The sequence below is a fragment of the Excalfactoria chinensis genome, chromosome 2 (assembly GCF_039878825.1).
Source record: "Excalfactoria chinensis isolate bCotChi1 chromosome 2, bCotChi1.hap2, whole genome shotgun sequence".
In the NCBI taxonomy this organism is placed as follows: domain Eukaryota; kingdom Metazoa; phylum Chordata; class Aves; order Galliformes; family Phasianidae; genus Excalfactoria; species Excalfactoria chinensis.
Genome location: NC_092826.1, coordinates 76,797,940 through 76,817,436, shown reverse-complemented (window position 1 = coordinate 76,817,436; position 19,497 = coordinate 76,797,940). Strand labels below are relative to the sequence as shown.

At 41.1% G+C, this 19,497-nt stretch overlaps 1 protein-coding gene across 3 annotated transcripts in view; it reads left to right on the top strand.

The window, feature by feature from the left end:
• The window catches only part of PIGN (phosphatidylinositol glycan anchor biosynthesis class N), a 100,043-nt gene extending 83,695 nt beyond the window's left edge, over positions 1–16,348 (top strand). For all 3 annotated transcript variants that reach the window (XM_072327790.1, XM_072327791.1, XM_072327792.1), the window contains exons 24-29: positions 2,636–2,691; positions 3,156–3,231; positions 4,531–4,604; positions 7,337–7,379; positions 9,166–9,218; positions 15,932–16,348. In XM_072327790.1, coding sequence (XP_072183891.1) covers positions 2,636–2,691; positions 3,156–3,231; positions 4,531–4,604; positions 7,337–7,379; positions 9,166–9,218; positions 15,932–16,055 — 426 coding nt within the window. In that variant the 3' untranslated portion in view covers positions 16,056–16,348. The remainder of the gene's footprint in view (positions 1–2,635; positions 2,692–3,155; positions 3,232–4,530; positions 4,605–7,336; positions 7,380–9,165; positions 9,219–15,931) is intronic.
• The last annotated feature ends 3,149 nt before the right edge of the window (positions 16,349–19,497 follow it).

Here is a 19,497-nt window from a genome sequence, read left to right as displayed (position 1 = left end):
CAGAGGAGATGGGAAGAAAAGCTCCTGCAGACTCTAACAAAACATGTTGCTAGATTCTGGCCTAGAAAGGATGTGTGATACACTTAATTTTGCTGCTAGAAGAGATTTGTGCTTGAGGGGAAGGGCTGCTTGTTTATTAGCATTGCAGTTATTTTGCATTACTGTAGCTTCAACTGCTGATGGTATTTTTCTTTGTTTTCAGTACTCTAAAAGCTTAATAATATTACAGGGGTTTTTTTGTCATGGGACTACAGTTCAGTGAAAGCAATTTGGCAGAAAAGGTATTGAGTTTGCAAGTGGGAGAGTCTGGAATGAGCCAGACTGGAATATACAACTTTCTGTCACAGGTGGGTTGTCACAGATGGAGGTAGGAAGGAGCTGCCTCAATACTGCTACTAGCAAAAACAGGCTTTATGGTTTGTCCAATAACCAAATCTGATAGAGTGGATCAGAATCGCAGGTCTGTGGTGTTGATTTGATTGAATTTGGGAATCTGCAGAAGTGGAAGTGAGATAGTCACATCATTAGAAAGACAGCTCAGTGCTAAAGAAGGTGGTAAGACAACATCCTAGGTGTAGAACATGTGTTCTCTATCCAGTTTATCTGAAGAACAGCTTATCAAATCTTGCAGCAAGTTCATCTACTTTACTTGTTACTTTTCTGGGTTTTAAACAAAAAATAATCTTGTAGTGAAATTATTGCTGTTAAATCCTAAAAATTAACCAACCCCTCAAAAAACAATATGATTATCATAGAATCAGAGAATCACCAAGGTTGGAAAAGACCTAAAAGATCATCCAGTCCAACCATTCACCTATTACCAATAGCTCCCACTAAACCATGTCCCTCAGCACAACATCCAGTTGTTCCTTGAACGCCCCCATGGTCAGTGACTCCACCACCTCCCTGGGCAGTCCATTCCAGTGCATGACCACCCTTTCTGAGAAGTAATACTTCCTAATGTCCAGCCTGAATCCTCCCTGCTGCAGCCTGAAACCATTCCCTCTAGTCCTAACACTAATGACACGAGAGATTGTTTTTTAAAACTTCAGTATACTACCTCATAATCTCAAACACATAAACATAGTACTTTAATCTTATCTAACTTGAAAACACTTGAATGTATTCTGTTCAGGTCTTGAAAAGAATACACAATTTGCAGTCTCCTATGCAGAGATAAGGTATGATACATTCTAGCTCAAAAGGCATGGATGTTTGTTTGTTTTTTAAAATTTAGATATGTACAACAATTAGAAATAGTGTTATTAGAGGCCTTTTCTATTAGAACAATCATGCTGCATCTGCAACCCTGTGAGTTGTGTATCTTGAAAATAATCTTTCGGGCTTTGTCTATAGGGCCCAAAAGTCAGCCTGCACTGAGAGACCTTACAGCCTTATCTTCCAGAAGAAGATCCAGATTGCATATGCTTAGCATTTTGATTAGACCTATGTGTCACTGGTATTTTTTTTTCTGTTTTATTACAGAATTGTTGTTCTTATAAATCTCAACTGGCAGATTTGCGCTATGCTGTTAGACTGCTGTGTTACTAAACTTGAAATGATGTGATACACTTGGGAGGTATAATTTCTGTAGTTATGCTGACCTAATCTTTCAGAAACATTGTGTGCAGAATCACAACAATTCTGCTGAATAGTTGGTAGCAAGCTGTTTATGCAGAGACTTAAATGATCTGATGCGGTGGCTGTAACAGGAGCGGAAGGACCCAGAGGGTGTTCTAGCAGCAGGAGTCATTGTCACAAACTCTCTGCCTGGTGAAATGGAAAGAGAGGAGAGGAGAGGAGAGGAGAGGAGAGGAGAGGAGAGGAGAGGAGAGGAGAGGAGAGGAGAGGAGAGGAGAGGAGAGGAGAGGAGAGGAGAGGAGAGGAGAGGAGAGGAGAGGAGAGGAGAGGAGAGGAGAGGAGAGGAGAGGAGAGGAGAGGAGAGGAGAGGAGAGGGCAGTTAAAACCATTCTGTGATCAAAGAGGTGTGAGTCATAATGGGCCCCAATGATCTCAGAAGGTAGAAAAATCTTTAATGGGCTGCTATAGTGTCAGTCATCATATCTAGATGAACAGGGTAGGTTGGTAAAATTTCTAGCTGTACTGATTGTGCAAGAGTTGTCCTACCTCCCCTGAGTACAGTGGGAGTCCCATGTTGCAATAGAAAGGCTCAGCATAGCCTTTGGACAACAAAGTTATAGGAGGGATAGCAACCCAACCTTTAGTCTTATTTCATGGCGAACTGCCTCTTCCACATTTGATTCCTCAGTACAGCCACCTGTTTTGTTTGGTGATGCAAAATATCAGCAAAAATGCGTGCTCTTTTGTATCCAGGTATGTTCCTATCTTGCTAGAAGCCCAGAAAGCAAGCTGCTGAGTTTTTGACAGAGACTTTAGAACAGCCACTAAAACGTTACGCATGCAGCTTCTGTCAGTAAAATTTGACACAATCATATCTGAAATCTTGGGTAGAGCTAGACAGTGCTTTGATTGTCTTCTTGCAGTGGGAAACTGTAATAGGGGTCTGCTTATTGGAGTTTCATGACAGGATTTGGGGAGTAGATTGGAATGAAGGGGAAAATGCTTTGTTCTACTGCAACTGTTTCTGTGGTGTGTTTTCCTTAAATACATGTAGGTTTTCTTCATCGTGACAGCCTTTTTTGGCACTGGAAACATAGCATCTGTTAACAGGTAAATAGTATTCATTCATTTTGAGAAAACAGTAGGCTACAAAAGTTCATCCTATTTGATGTACCAAATACAAGTTTTGTCAGCAAAAATAGGGCAGCAGAATTAAAGCAATATTTGATGATTAATATTGATAACTAGTGATATTGTTTCTGCTCTCTGTAATATGTTCCCTAAGTGCTGACACTGGTTAAAAGGTCTTCTCAATTTCTATTGCATAGAAAGGAGTGGAGAGAACTCAATGGCTGTTGATAGCATTGCTCCCCAGAAGACACCAGCAAAGAAAATTGTAGTGAAAGAAAAGTGAAGTGTAAACAGTCCTTGCTAATTCAATACTCGAACAAGAGCAGAGAAATCTGGAAACCTTGTCTAAAAATGCATATGCACAGGATTAACTAAATGCAATGTTTTTAAATGCAGTGCCATTTTGAGGACGCTTTGTAATGTCTTTTTCATGTTTTTTCTAGTTTTGATCCTGCATCTGTCTATTGTTTCCTGACTGTGTTCAGTCCCTTTATGATGGGAGGCTTGCTTCTGTTGAAGGTTAGTAGTTCTACCGGAGTGAAATTTTCTCAAAGTACCATTTAATAAATGATATATCACGTACGCAGTTGTTACAAAAACCTATATCTTTGTTTGAGCTTCATTAGCCTTCTCATCCATGTGTGAAGCTTTCAGCCTTTATAGTGTTTCTAGAGCTAAATTCTGATTCCCAAAGGAAATAAGCTAAACTGGAGGGGAAGTATAATTTAACAGCATTAGTTTGGTTTATTGTATTAAACTGGAGGTTTCAGATGTTGAAAAGACCTCTAAATAATTTTTTTAAATGGTAAGTTTTCCCCATAGTATAATATCTACAGAAACATTGAGGGAATATATACATTTGTTTATTAGTTTCATCTATCTACATTACGTTAAGTATGAGCTTTGGGTGTTTTACTGACTTGACTGTCACTGTTACAATGAGTACTATTTTTAACATGTTTTTAATATCTTAATGATCTATTAGAGACGGGATCGCACTTCTTGCTTACAGGCAAGGTATGCGAGCTCTCTTCTTATCTGCCCGAGGCAGAGATAAAAACAGGAAGGAAAATAGGGAATACATGGATTTCTTTAAGATATGCACTAGTTCCTGCCTCTGCCCTTTTGCTTTTTCTGTCCTTGGGAAAGCAGGCTTATGTTACGTTTATACTTCAGGACACTGGTCAGTGAAGATCTTTGGGATCCTAGGGAGCAGCTCTTATCCTTTAAGAATCGTGATGCTTTTACACATCTAACTTAAGGAATGCAAGTCAACTTTGGAAGGAGCAAAAGGCAACACTCATGTTTTTCTTCTTAAATTACTGAACTGTTTTCATTCGCTTTACTTGGGTTTGGAGGGCAGTGTGAACTTTTCTCTTGCTGAATACATGCTATATTTTGTTTTTTAAATATTTTTTGATGGCTGAGATTGGCCTATTTTACATTGCTTGGACCTCTACATCTGTCATGTGAGATCTTATCTCAACAGTTTTTTCCTCTGGCCTTGCTGAAGTATTTATCATCAGTGCTAAAAAGGGTTAAATGAAGTGAGGATCATCAGGGTGTTTTAATTATAGTTTTCCATATTGCCTCATGGTTTGTTTCACTGCAGTTCAGCTACAACCACAGGAGGGATTTTCTGTTTGTTTATTAAACATACTTTTTGCAGAATATGTTTCCACCTTTTCTTGCCAATATTTTGTTTTTCTAACATACACATTCTGTGATAATTTCAAAATCTGGAAAATATTTCCACAACCTGCCAGGTTGTTTTGTAAATACAGTTATAAACAGAAATGTTGTTTGTGTTTTAAACAGGTTGTAATACCATTTGTTCTGGTATCATGTGCTTTTGAAGCCGTTCAAGTCACAACACAGCTGTCATCTAAGAGGTACAGTAAGTGCTGTATTGCTGTACTAGTAGGGGTTTCAAATCTGTTCTGCCAAGAATTCAGAATTGTCAAATCTCAGTCTAAATAATAAAATAATATGCTACGATGTTACTTCTACTTGTTGATGTGGTTTGTATTTTTTGTTCAGTGATTTTGCAGGCTCAGGAGTTCTTTTCATTGTGATAAATGATTATAAATGGAAGTGTGTGCTTTGTCTGAAGCAGTGATATTTAATACTCTTTCTTGACAATACACAGAAGGAGCACTTTTTTCCTCATAATGTAGAAAAATGAGTGGAACCTGAAGTTTGACTTTTGTTTTATATTGCAACTCTGCCAGTAGTAAAATATTTTAAAAATAACCTATTTCTAATGTAACCAATTCAGAGCATTGAGCTCATCGTGAGTAGCATTTAAAAAAAAGACAACAAAATATGTGACTTAGGTTGGAAGGGACATTAATACCTACTCAGTCCCAACCCCCTGCCATGGACAGGGCTGCTATCCACTAGATCAGGCTGCCGAGAGCATCATCCAACCTGCCCTTAAGCCCATCCAGGGATGGGGCACCGCAGCTTCTCTGGGCAGCTGTGCCACTGCCTCACTGCCCTCTGAGTAAACAATTTCTTCCTTGCAGTAGGACAGCCAGTTCTTTCTCCATCTCTAAATACTTTTTTAGAGAGAACGTGAGAAGAGTACCCAACTTCTGCTCATCATGGTGCTGACATGAAGGTGGTCCTGGTCAGCCATCTTGTTTTGAATTTGTCCTGGCAGGATCTTGTGTGAGGTTGACTGAGGGTCTCACTTGACAGTGGCAGGGGTACTGCAGTGAATTTATACCTCAGCTAAGCTGGGGGAAGTTGCCCATGTTGACTGTGATACCCTGTGCCTTTCAGTTTGTTCTCATCCCATCTGTGCCCTGCCTGCTGTCTCCCTATTATAAGGCAACCCAGTGCTAGGATGTACATGGCAACCTTAGACCACAAGGAAGTGGGGATGTTCAGAAGATCAGCTAGCAATTTACATATATAGGGATCAGGCATCATAAAGGTCAGTGTTTCCCAACTTAGGAATGCTTGTGATGCCAGAACTATTGCAGGCTTCTATGAAATGTCTGTGTGTGTGAGAGGTGACGTTATATAAACTGTGAAGTGCAAGTTCACGTTTACAACTCTGAGACTGTGACTGTACCTCAGGTTAGGATTTTGTGCTGGCTTCGTTTAACTGCTCAGGTAACAATAGCAAAGATACTGCCTCAGCATCCACTTGAGAACGAGACAGAAACCACAAGATGTGCCCAGGTTCCCTGGAGGAGTTGTGCTCTGATTGTCAGTGCATCCCAGAGCCTGCACTGCACTCTCATTATCGCTCCTGCTACCCCTGCTAGCTAAATTAAACCATCACAGGCAGCAGTCTTGTTTTTGTAGTGTTCTAAACATGCCCTGAAATTAGCGTTGTCCTTCCATTGTGAAAGGTTTCCTGCAGTTCAGAACAGCACAAAGCAGATTTTTGTGATTTCACTCAACTACTCCCAAGCTCCTGTTTATAGATAAAAGAATTACTTTTTTTTTTCTTTTCTTTTTGTTTGTTTTGTTTTGTTTTGTTTTGCTTTGCTGTTCATGGAGAATATTCTGTCAGGATTCTCCTGTAACTTGCCTGTGAAAACAGCCCTCTAGCTGAGTGCTTCCTAGACACTGCAAGATTGCAGCATCCAATCTGAGCCATAGGTGAGAGGAAGGAGGCCTTTCAGTGAGATGCAGTAGGTTTGTAGCATGCTAGTTCACCAATGAAACATAGCTGATTTAAGCAATAGCAGAACCCCTTTCTTGTCAGAAGACAATGGTATGGGTATCCCCCTGTACAAGATTATTCAATGCTGCAGCAGAACATTTCCTCTCGAAAAAGGCTTTGTGGATTTATGATGATACAACTGACAAATTAGCTGTATTATACTTAAAGACTTCTCTGCTAATGGGTCAGCTTCTTGCTACATTGCTTCAGTGTCATTAACTAGGAACTAGTTTTAACCAGTTGTAGTAATTGCTTTCATGCAATTTAGGATTTACATAGTTTAATGAAAAGAACATTAGGTTAATGGGGAAAAAAAATAGCTCTACGTGCTCCCTTCTGGTTCATTTTATTGGCTGCAGTCTACTTCCCAGAAGTAACCTGCTGCCTGGCAGGCTCTCAGGAGTCTGGGAGCATGCCACCAAAATGCTATGCCTTGCTTGAAGAGCTTACAGGAGCCCAGAGCTCTGAAAAGGAGGCATGTATTTTGTTCAGCAGGGAGGATGTCAGAGTAGGACCAATCAGATCAGTTATCTCCTTATCCAAAACAGTTCTGTTCACTCTTGAATCCATCCTCAAGCTTCTAAATCAGCTTTATTTGGCTTAGCTGCTGCACGAGCTCCCAGTGTCAGGAATGGACAGGCGCTGCTTCCAACATGCTTTTTTTTTCTTTGCTAAATGACTCGTGTTAGGTTTCTCTGTTGCAAAATTGAAACTGCTAATGTGAAATGCCTGTTTCAAGCAGGGTGGGATTATAAATACCAAATGTTCTAGTCATGTATTTTAATAGTTCTCTAATAAATGCAAAAGTAGCCGAGTGGTTTAAAAGGCAAGCACAAGAAATTGTGTCTTATTTTAATTTCTTTGTAGGGATTTTAGTAAGCTTTGCAGTGTCTGTGGCCGTGTATGTTGGATAATAGTCTGGTTCTGTTTTTTTCTTTGCAGCCTTTTCCTCATTGTTCTTGTGATTTCCGACATAATGGCTTTGGTAAGTTGTTGCACATTCTCTTCAAATAAGATGGAGCCAAGGGGGCTCTACTAACTCCATGTGGGGATCTAAATTTGTTTCAGACTTCTAAGTTTTTGTAGCTAGGGCAATGAATTGAAATCCTAGCATAATTCGGAGATAATACTCCTGCAGTCACCACTCTTTGAATTTTGTGTAATTAAAGCTTCTGAAGAAATAATGCTCTTATAATAGCAAGAGACAAAAAAGAAGTAACAACTTAATCTGAGTTTTTCATGTGCTTTCTGATCAAATTCTTAAGCAATGCTTAAATCAATTTTAGCTTTGTGCCAGGCTTAATTTTTCAGGAATGTGAGCCTCCTCCTCATGACCCCCCACTTTTCCTTGAAAAAGAGACACAAAGGAAAATATGTGTTACACATCATTTTCAATGTTAGTGATGCCAGAGTTCAGGAGATCTGCAACATCTGAGAAAAGAGATTTTGTGCCCTTCATAACAAACTCTTAAGCAATGAAATCTTAAGACAGTTTTGTGTCCACAGTCAAAGCTAATTGAAACAACCCAAATCTGAACAATAATAACCCAATATAGTTTTCACAGATTAAATGTACGTTTTTGTAGTTCTCCTTTAACTGTCTTCAACTTAGCAAATAGCACCCCTTAATATCTCATCCCACGGGTTCCACTTTGTTCTCATCAATTCTCTCCCCAGTCACACTGGTAAGGGGAGGGGGGAATAAGTGAACAAATGACTGGATGGTCCTTAGCCACCTGCTGTGTTAAACAGCAACAATATCATCAAATCAGCAGAGATCGTTTAAGAGTCTGTGTTTTCTCTTCATGTATGCTGGTTGAGTTTAGCCACTTTGGTATAAGTATTCCAGTTATGGTATCATTGTAAATTACAGTGTACAATATAGTGTGATCTACGGATCTCACAAAACCGAGTGACTAATTTGACTGTAGAGTAAGAAACTGAGAAGGTGTAGTTTTGCTTTATTCCAAGGACGTCTTTTTACTAAACGGATTCTTGATAACTTCTGAAGGAAAAGGGTTAAAATATTAGTCAATCACACTCAGTGTTTCACTAATAGAATCAGTCTAAAATGTAAAGAGGAGTACAGATGTGTGGAGTAGTTGTGTTTAGCAAGCCCCAGTATCTTGTACCTCACACATTCTCCTATATTGACTTAATGATTTTAAAACAATTAGTAAGTATATAGTTGGTGTACAAAGAAAGTCTGACCAAAGTGTTGTGATATGCAGAAACAGTGTGCATATGAAGCAGAAGAAGTAGTGGAAAAACATTGGTTTGTGGTCTTGAATCTTCCAAGTGTTTCATGTGACCATAAGCTAGAATTCACTAAAGGTTCCATTCTGTCTTTCATGGCTTTATTGCCATGTTAAAGATGAAAAACTGTTGGAGTTGCCCAACATTTGTGGCAGATTTCTGTGAAAACAATATACACTCTTCTTTTTGATACTAGTCATTATTTGGGAACCTGTTATTTTAAGCAACAAGGTGGACTGACTTATTGAAAAGGCTATCTGGTGGTAATCTCTGTTTCTTGCAAACAGGAAGAGAACTCGGTCCATCTTTAACTGCTCATATTTGATACCACGTTAAGTCTGTTTCTGGCTCTTAGAGTATTTTTCTGTTTGGTCCAAATGAGCATTCCTGGAAAGGTCCTGCCCTTGTTCTACTTGAATTAGAAACTTGGAGTAAACAACCTGAAAACACTAGTTTTGAGTTTGTTTTGAACTGTGCACTGTTGATGTACTAATGGAAGTTGTTTTATTTCCTAGCACTTCTTCTTTTTGGTTAAAGATTACGGAAGCTGGCTTGACATAGGAACAAGGTACAGTATTTTTTGCCTCTTTTGCATTTTGAGAAGGCTCAGAGGTTAATATTGTTGTTTATCTACTCAAACTCTTTGTAATTTTTTCCAATTACTCTCCTTAATCAAATGCTTCAGTGATGATCCCTGTACTTAAAACACTCATGCATGTGAGTGTCCCACACGTACATCCACATACGCATGTAGATATATCCCCAGCTAAAACTTGTGTCTTAAAATCTGTGCCAGAGCAACATGGAATAGGCAGTTGATCCAGCATGGCAAAAAATCCTGTTAGCAGTATTCGTTTTATTCCTAAAGAACAATAATCACACAAAAAAATATCTTAATTACTGATTTGCACTGTAATTAGTTTTAATTACTGTTAACGTCGTAATTTATCAAAGTAGTTAATTGTCTTAAGTCTGGTTAAACTTCCATATAAGATCCGCCGTGAATTAATGAACATTTTGCACGTATGTTGGTGGGTACCAACGCTTCAATTAATCCTACCCTCAGCTCGGGGAGAATAAATCTGTAGCATTTAGACATACAAATCATAGTTATAGCAAGTGGATGCGTTCTGAATAGCGAAGTCCTACAGTGTACATCATCAGCTAGATTTTCAACCATGCGTTCTTATTTGTGAGTTGCCCAGAAATAACAAGTAGGTATCAGACTTACCTTCCCTGAGTTATGGGAATAGATTATATCCTGTAGTAAGTTTAGAAGGGAATATGTAGAGAATAATCCAGCCCATTTGGTAATTTACACTGGTAGTTTAGTAAGGATATTAAAGACCTCAGAAGAGATCTGCTTAGCTGAGCAAGAAGCTTTCTAATTGGAAGCTGACAAGCAAAACCAAAAAAAAAATCACAAGTAACCCAAAACTTTGTTTCTGATGTACAGTCTTCATAGCACAGCCATTTACACCTGGGATAGATTGTTGGATCTGTTTCAGCTGGAGGTAGGCTTTGTTCCCGAGAGCTCAGGGGAGCCTATTACATACATATGTATTTCTGCCTCTCAATGTGTGTCTGAGCACTGAAGAAAGCATTGAAAGAATTCTTTTTGAAAAAGTGTTTGTGATTAATTTTTAATATGGTAATGCACAATGCTCTGGCAGCCTTAAATTTGCCATTAATTCACTTTTGAGTGCTTGACTTCACAACCTACGTTATTATGCTGTAGTCTCTTTATGTATAGTATGTGTGTGTGTAAGAACATAAGTTAAGACTGACTTGGCTGCATTAGAAAAAAAGGTGAAGCTTCAGGCAGAACTGAAGCAGTTTTTCTCTTCCTTAGCATGAGCAGTGTTCTGACCCCTGAACCTGAGCAGATTTGTCAACATGTGATCCTCAAGCTTTACAAAATCAGCGGGCAACAGTAGAAGATTCTGTTTTGTTTATTCCTGAAAAATGAACTTCATGGGGCTTTGGGCAATTCCCAAAATCAGCGGGAGAGAGAGATACTAACATGGCTCTTTCCTGTCCTCTTCTTACAGCCCCTCTGACAGCTCTGTGGCATTCCTCTTGCAGTGTTGTCTGTTGTTGCTTTGATAGCAAGGTCTGAAAATATCCCCTTGCAGCTGACATTTTAGAAGTTGCCAACATTTTCCTGAGAAGACTGAGAGTCAGTTAAGGAAATGGTGGTTGCTTTTTTTCTAGCCATTTCTACCTCAGCAAAACCTGTGTGGAATTTCATGGAACAAAGAATAGGAGCACCCTTAGGGACAGCTCTTGACAGCTTTTTCTTTTCCATTTTCTTTTCTTTTTTTCTTTTCCTTGTGGCACTGATAGTGGGGGAACGCAGTTTTCAGGTTCTTTTTATATTACTACTTTACAAGATGGTTGAAATCAGAGTGGAAAAGCAGCAATTTAGTCGGCTGGTGAATAGCAAGAGATTAGTTCCTTTGAAGTCCTCTGAAATGCTGTGCATTTTGCATTTGTTTCTGATGTGTATTTCCACTCATTCTTTTTTTTGTGATGATGGAGTTCTCTGAATTTTCTAATTACCACACCTCAAAATTTTTGAATGTATTCTCAGTAAGAACATACACGTTCAGTAGGAGATGCTCATTAGGTAATACCTGGGTTTTTCAGTAGCGGTGCTCGCTATTTTCATATGTAAAATCTGATTTTAAAAACCTCAGGGAAAACAAAAAATAAGGCTTCATTGCTGTTTTATGGCGGTGTTTTGTTTCCTAGGGGATCTCTCTTATTGTTTGGAAGTAGTTTTTGCTTGCTTAACTGATACATTTTCGTTTTTTAATTTCACTCCTGGCTGTTGCATCTCGGTCTGCCATGCCTCATATCTGCCTTAACAACGCCTTTTTTCTTCCAGTTGAATACAGTAGTACCTTTCAAGTATTGTCTGTCAGCGACAAGGGATTTTTACTTCTCCCTTTCTTCCAGATAATTAATGCAATGCTGAACAACAGTACACCTAACACACAGTCCTGTAGTACCATATTCATCAAATCGTAAACCTGCCATTGATTTCCTCTTCTCAGGAAACTATGAATTATCATAATTATTTATGGCTTCTTAGAAAGTGTTCAAGCCCCTCTGCCTAATAGTAGTACTAAAATCAACATGACCTTACCGGATTGTTTATTGTAGTTTAGATGTAAGAACAGGGTATAGTCTTGCAGTGAATGTAGAATTCACAGCAGTTGGTTATGCAGGCTTCTGAGATCTACTAACCATACCCTGTACCTGTATGTTTTAAGGTAACCCTAAATTGGATCATAAGCTGTACAAGAACCCACCCTTATGTTTCACAGATAGAATAATGCAGTCTTCCCAGTACTTTTAATTTATTAGTATTTAGTACGTGGTCATGGGGAGGTTTCTGACAGATTCTTATATTTTTGTAAAACAGATAAATGGCATAGCTAGCTTTTCAGCTTCTTTGCCACTCAAATAGATTTCTCTATGGCTTAAGAATTGTTTTATCTATCTAGCTCTAAAAAATGAGATAGATAGCCTTTAAAACTTACTATAGCTGTATAGTATGTGCGGTTTGTAGATAGCTGTTTAAGCAGATGGTAAAGATAAACCCTTGAAACTTTTTAATGTGACAGTATTATATAGTTTCATCCAGACATATACTGTACTATTTTCCCAATATTTTTCTATCAGTTGCTGGAAGATATAGATATAAATACAACTGAACTGCTCTTCTGCAGTTTCAAAGGTCAGTGGACATAAAGCTTTTACATAAAGCATAGATCAAGCAGTTTATGTTTTTGCATAGTAGAAACAGTTTTGGTTTTGTGATAGGTGTGTTCTAGGTCTGATGATTAAAAGAAAGCTCTTGGGTCTAGGAGGAAAATAGTGTTTATCAACAGTCTCTAAAATGAGGTGCTAGCACAGCTGCCCAGACAAGCTGTGGTGCCCCATTCCTGGAGGAGCTCAAGGCCAGGTTGGATGGGGCTCGTGGCAGCCCTGACAATGGTACCGGGTTGGGACTGGTGGGCTTTAAGGTCCCCTCCAACCCAAGCATTTAGTGAAAGCAGCACATCATGTAAAGATAAAGTCCTCAGACTCTTCTGGAAAGAGCTCAGCAAAGTCTTTGCATGAATTACTTTGTTCTACTTGTTTTAATTCGGTCCCAAGTGACTCTGCCTTCCCAGATTTCAGTCAGGTCTGCCATCACAGAAGTTAGCCTAACTTGAGAGAAGAGGCATGGTTTGATGAAAGATTATTTTTGCTCCTTTTGTAGTGATATTTGTTTCTTCTTTTCTTGGATTAGTATATCTTACCAATATACACTGTCACAAGCAAAACCAAGAGAGGATATTACCTCATATATTCTCCTTCTTCTTACTTGTGACTAAAATAGGCCTTTGGGATGCCAGATTTTTCTAGCACTAGTGTTGCCTGCTCACCTTGATCCATGTGTAGAACAGTCGCCTTCCTGTTGAATCATGCTGCCTTACCTTAGTTAGTCCATGTTCCCCTACACCAGCTACTGCTTCTTTTACATTCCCTATCCCTGCCCATCTTGTCCTTCATAACAATTGCCGCCACTGTGCTTGATATATTCCCTTCCTCTGCATGGGTCAAACTTGACAGGAGCCTAGAATCACACTCATTTTTGTTAGCTCAGATTTGACTTCCAAGGAAGGAAGTTGTTTTTGAGAATTACCTGTTTCACCATAACTACAGATCCAGGCAAGATTGTACACCTATGCTGTCCAGGGATCAAGTTTTTCACACTGCTGTTGTGGTATGTACCTGTAAAAGTCTTGCTTTGTTTGTTTGTTTAATTACAGCATTACCCCAGCCTGAGAACTAATTTACCAAGCAGGGCAGCCTGCAGGCACTGTGGTACAAGTTGCTGATAGCCCCAGAGATGCTGGCTGTTTGCAATTACGTGACAAGTCAACTGAAATTGTTTTTAATTGTGCTCTGTGGCATAGCATACACTTTTTTCTTTGCTCTGAATGTCTGATATTTTGACAAAGGGGTGTAGCTATTCAACCTTGTGCAGTATAGCAAGAGAAAAGTGTGTGTGGCACTCTGTTCTTTATAAAAGCCTGAAGAACCTGTCCCGGACAGGTAGCTAAGTGGAGTTTGCGGAGACTTTTTACTTTGAGAAAACCCCTCTCTGTCCCTGCAAATAATTGATGAGCACCCACATCTGCTAAAGCTTCTTAAAGGGCAGAGGGGAAATCAGACATCTGTGTAAGTACTGTACTGATGGCAGCAAGCCTTCAGCAGCAGCTTATCCTCTGTCTCAGGATGCCTGTAGGAATAAAAGCAGGACCCTCATTTGACTCCAGATTTTCAGATCTCACATTTTCAAGCTAGAATGTAAGTACTGCTTTTACCTATGTGAAAAACTAAAATTTTGGTGCCATGTGAATAGAGAAGGTGAGGTGTTAAAGTAGTGCATTGTATATTAAACCACACAGCTGCTCATCAGAGAGGCTGTTTCCTTAATGCTATGCAAGCTTCTGTACCTGTAGTGCTTGTACAGTTCCCTAGGGCACATTACACCATGAAAGCAACTGCAGCAAGGATTTGACTTTGTTGGCAGCATTATGTCCTTTCCCACAGAGCACTGAAACTCGGACAGAGTCTGCAGCACACCCAGGTGAACTTCCAAGGGCTGTTCTGGAGGGAGTTGTGCAATCACACAACACGTGGACAATCACAAATACATTGTGAGTTGCGAAGTCCAAAGTGCACCAACCAGCTGAGAGCATGTTTCGTGCTCTTGCTTTTGTATATTCCCCACAGAACAGAGTGGGAGTTGGGCTCTCGTAGCTGTGCTGCTCTTCTTAGCTAGTGCTAGAGATGGAGATATTTGTAGGAGAGGGACGTAGGAAAGATGGCTGCTGTCTGACAATTTAAATCTTCAGTCATTCATAGCAGGGAATATTGTCAGCTGCACTGTGTGCAAGGTGAGAGCAGACACAGATGCAAGCTGCAGGGTGCTGGGATGGATTGCACTTGCTGAGTTGTTGGTGTATTTGTGCTGGTGGATTTTTGTGACTGATTACTTAAATGTATGCATTTTGAGCAAGGTATTTGTGAGAAGATTATAATTAGACTCAATAGAAACAGAAGAATCTTACAGCATGAGCCAAGTTACTCTCAGCATTCTCCATCCACTTTGTTCAGACCAGTTCCTTTGGTTGCTTGTATCCTGGCTGCAGAAGAGCTCCTGCTCATTAGTGAACTTTTGGATTACTTTTATTCTCTCACACTGGTTAGTGGCCAAGCTTTGTTAAGAGCCAGTGCTTCTCTGCTTCACAAAACTAAATTACGCTATGCTGGTGCCAGAATTGTCACAATCTTGGGGTCGTGAGGATTGATAGCATCAGTTACGAGCTTTACTGCTCTTCTGTGGCTAAACTGTCAAACAGAATGAGTCCTCAGGCAGAAATTCCAGATCATTAAACCTGCAAGTACTCTTTGCAATCCTTTTTTCTAAATAAACTCAGGCTTCACCAAGTCTGAAGTTACCCTACTCATCCTGAGGAACCATCTGCTTTGAAACAGTGGAGACACCAATACCTCTCATGTCAGAGTGCCCAGTATCTTCAGTAGTCCCAGGAATGAACAAACATCTACACTAGTGGTTCTGGATGCTCTGATGCAGATGACTACAGCAGTGTTTCATGTGAAACTCTAGGCTGAAGTGTTGTGATCTCGGATACACCTTCAAGAGGCTGAGTATGTTGATGCTGGAAGGGGCAGACATGACCTCATAGGGCAAGAGTGCTCTGGGCAGCAAGATGGCTGGAATTGTTAGCAGAACTAATGATGGGGGATTTCAGTCACTCAGATGTCTGCTGAGAAAGCAACATGGCAAGCTGTAAGCAATCCAGGAGGTACCTGCTCTGCCTTTGTGAGGTCTCATCCAGGTGTACTGCATCCAGGCCTGGGATCCCCAGCACAATAAAGACATGGAGCTGTTGGAGCAGACCCAGAGGAGGGCCACAAAGATGAACAAAAGACTGGAATACCTCTGCTGTGGAGAAAGGTTGAGTGAGCTGGGCTTGTTCAGTCTAAAGAAGGATCTGGAAAGAACTTATTGTGGCCTTCCAGTACTTCAGGGGAACTTATAAACAGGAGGGAAACTGACTTTATATGATTTGATACTGATGGGACAAGTGGGAACGGTTTTAAACTAAAAAAAGAGGAGATTTAGATTAGATGCAAGGAAGAAATTCTTCTACTTAGCAAATTTGCATTTTCTGTTTTGTCTCCTCCTTGCAGCATTAGCCACTATGTGCTGGTGATGTCGTTGACCATATTTATGATGCTGATGAATGGACTGGCCCAGCTGCTAACTACAAAGAGACTTGAACTTTCCAGAAGGACTAAGCACCATTCTACGTGATAAAGCGATCAATGTTCCTGCCCTTAAGTTTACCCTCTGGCTTTCTATGAACCAACTTCCACTTCTGTATTGTAAATATAAGTTAATGGACTTGAGTGCCAAAATCCCATCGTGGATCAGAGTGCGCTGCTGACAGAGATTAATACTGTCGTGATGACTGAAATCTGCATTTGGAGATGGTCATATAGACATCAGTGGGACTGAAACGGCCTTGGCTTTATTCTCCAAGTGGACGTATTTTTTGAAAATAAAAACAACTATAAAGTCCTATTTAAAAGAAATAGGCAATCGTTTTTTGTTTGTTTTTTGTTTGTTTTTTTTTCTGGTTGTTAGACCTTTTTTGCCAGCTGTTAGTCTCACATACGTACTCTCATTAGGAGTCTGCAAAGTCCTACCTTCATTGCGTGTGTCTCACGTAAGTACCTCACAGACTAAAGCATGAATCACGTCAGTCTGGGCAGATTTTTGTATGTTGCCAGTGTGGCATATGCATTTGACCATCTCTGAAACTGCGTATAACTTCTGCAAGATGTGTAAATATGATGCGGGCTGTGTATGTGAGACGGGTTAAGACTGGTGTGCTGTGAAGCTCTTGCTGTGAGACAAAAGCTTTTAGCTGACCTCAGCCCAAACTGAGGCCTCCTATGCCAACACTTGGGCAGGCTGAGCACTAAGCCAGAACAGGCAATCAATCCAAATGAAAGTACCGCTGCAACTTCCTGAAGGGAGGTTGTGATGAGGAAGGACTTGGCCTCTTCTCCCAGGCAACAGGAGCCGAGGAAATGGACGCAAGTTGTATCAGAAGAGGTTTATGTTAGACATAAGGAAAATCTTTTTCTCTCAGAGAGTGGTCAGGCACTGGAATGGCTGCCCAGGGAAGTGATGGAGTCACCGTCCCTGGCAGTGTTCAAGAGGCATCTGGATGAGGAGCTACGAGAGATGGTTTAGTAGCTTGTGCAATGGTAAATGGGAGGATGGTGGGACTAGAAGATCTCGTAGGTCCTTTCCTACCTTGTGAATCTGTGAGTCTAATTAAGGAACTGTAGAGCAGTTTAAACAGATTCCCTGGTCTAGCTCATGATGGAGGGCAGGTAGGAATGTTAGGACTGTTGTTTCAGTAACAGACTAGAGTTAGATTAGCACAGAGGTCTTGAAACTGCAGCCGGAGCTGGTGGTTTGCACAGAGAGATGCTTATCATGCTGTACTGAGGATCTTTTTTTTTTTACTTTGTTTCCATGTTTTCCATTCAACTTGTGTTCTGGTCTCAGTTGCAGGTGTCAGCCTGGATAATGGTGGCACCATGAGAAAACACAGACAGAAATCTGCTTTTAATGGTGATTAGATGGGAGAGCACAGAAAACCTGGAGACTTACAGCCTCTGCTATCATGGGTGCTTCCGAGGACCCAGTAATTGTAAGCTATTGCACAAGGCTTTGAGAGGTCTTTCTGCTTCATGTCCTTTCCAACAGCAAACATCAGCTTCCCTGCCTCTAGCCCAAAGTTAATTAAGTAGCTCAAACTATAGTGCCCACCTACATGTTGATGCTGCACCATTCCTTAAAGTCGTCTTTTGGAGGAGTTAAACAGAAACAGTATTTCTTGCTCAGCTGGAAGCGATGTGTCCTGCTGCTGAAGCAGCATTTTGCATCCATACTATTGTTAAAGTGGCATCATAAAGCAGACCCCTAAGCGCAATGAAGAAAGTAAGGGGAAAAAAATAAGCTTTCTTCATTGTGTCATGGCCTCACCAACAAATTTTGCTGTGTAGTATCCCCATGTCACCCTTCCAAGTTGCAGCCAGGCCTTCCTCTCTGAGAGGTGATGCATATGGTGCGTGGTGCTGGCAGCCAAGGCTAGACGTTCGTCATGGGGCTGCTCCAATATTCTTTCCAGCCATCTGGCATTTGGCCGTGCTCACACGGCTGTTTAATGCGTTTGGAAACTAGTCATCCCTGCAGGAAGTTTGGCTGGGAGAAGCCAGTCACAAAGTTCCGTCTGCTTGCTGAGTGCTGGAGGATGTCCTGTCGTGGGCCTGCAGTCATCCACACAGTTTCAGAATGCCTCTTGAGAGTGCCTGAGCACTGGAGAGGGAGCCGTTTTTCCACTAGGTAGCGGTCCAGTGGCCCTTCTGAACATGTTGCTGGCACAGCTGGCCTCAGTCACAGAACATATTTCACATTTGTTACAGAACATACGTGCAGACTTGCGTGTCAGAAGGTGGGCATGTGCCTACTGCCAGTCACCACTGCTATACTACAAAGGCAAAGAGTAGCCATGAGTTTATCGACAGCTGCTGCCAGAGCAAGCACCATGTTAAGACTTGGGAACCTGCTGCACTTGTTCTCCTTAGATCCAGAATGTCTTTGCTGTGGAGACCTGTTCCCACCTCGGACCTGTATTGTGTAGCCTCAAACTATAAGGTGCACATTGGCTACCACCAGCAGCTTTTGTGGCTGAACCGAACTCTTGAGATCTGTGTCTGCAGCTCTGTCATTTCAGCATGCGCAGCCATAAGCAGCTGTACTGCTGAGTGTCCTAGTCTGTCTTGCTAGACCAATTCCTTTGTAAAGGGACTGTCTGCAGAGCAAATTCACTGATGGGAGCAGCTGAACAGCTGGCATTGCTCTGTCATGAAGGAATTGACTCGAAAAGTAGGAATGCTGGACCCACAGGGCTGCCGTCCTGCAGGCATGTCAGAAATGCTTGCTATCTGCAACAAGGCTAAGTGGATGCCCTACCTATCCAACGCAGACACTGGAGGTATGTGCTGCCTAGAGCTGCAGGCCCCCTGAGAGAGGACATGGAAGGTCAGGCCTGATGTCATTTTTTATTATCTTAGGGTATGGTAATAATACATTGGCTTACCCCACTGTGTCTGGTGCTGCTAATAAGAATAATCAACGTATGCTGGTGTGCAGGTGAATGGATATGGCTGTGTAAAGTATAACCTGCATCAGTCATCCTTTCTGCTTATGGCTTTCATCGTGTCTCCTTCTGCTCCTGTAAGAGCACAATGGAGATAATGAGCATTTGCGTCACACTTACTGTTTTTTTCCCTGATGCTTCTCTGGAAGGGACCATTCTTATTTGCCATTTGCTCTGGTTGGCCGTCATGGCAGCAACCTTATCTCACCTTTCCACTTCCCCTGCCAGCCCTGTGTATCTCTGCCTTTTGTACATTCAGTTTCTAGCAGAGGCCATGGGAGTGCTGGATAGGATCTCTGGTGGAGTAGTAGGGCTGGCTGTGCCATTCCTGTGCCTCCCCATGGGAGGCTCTTGCTAGAGTCTTGGCCTGCACATTTGGGTTTACTCCAGCACAGGGAAGTGTAAAAAATTCTCCCACTCAGCCACTTTACGCAGCCCCATGCGGTGTGTGATAAAGCAAGATCTCGCCTCCTACTGATGCCTGTTCCTTTCCTTTCCAGAAACAAACGTCGTCTG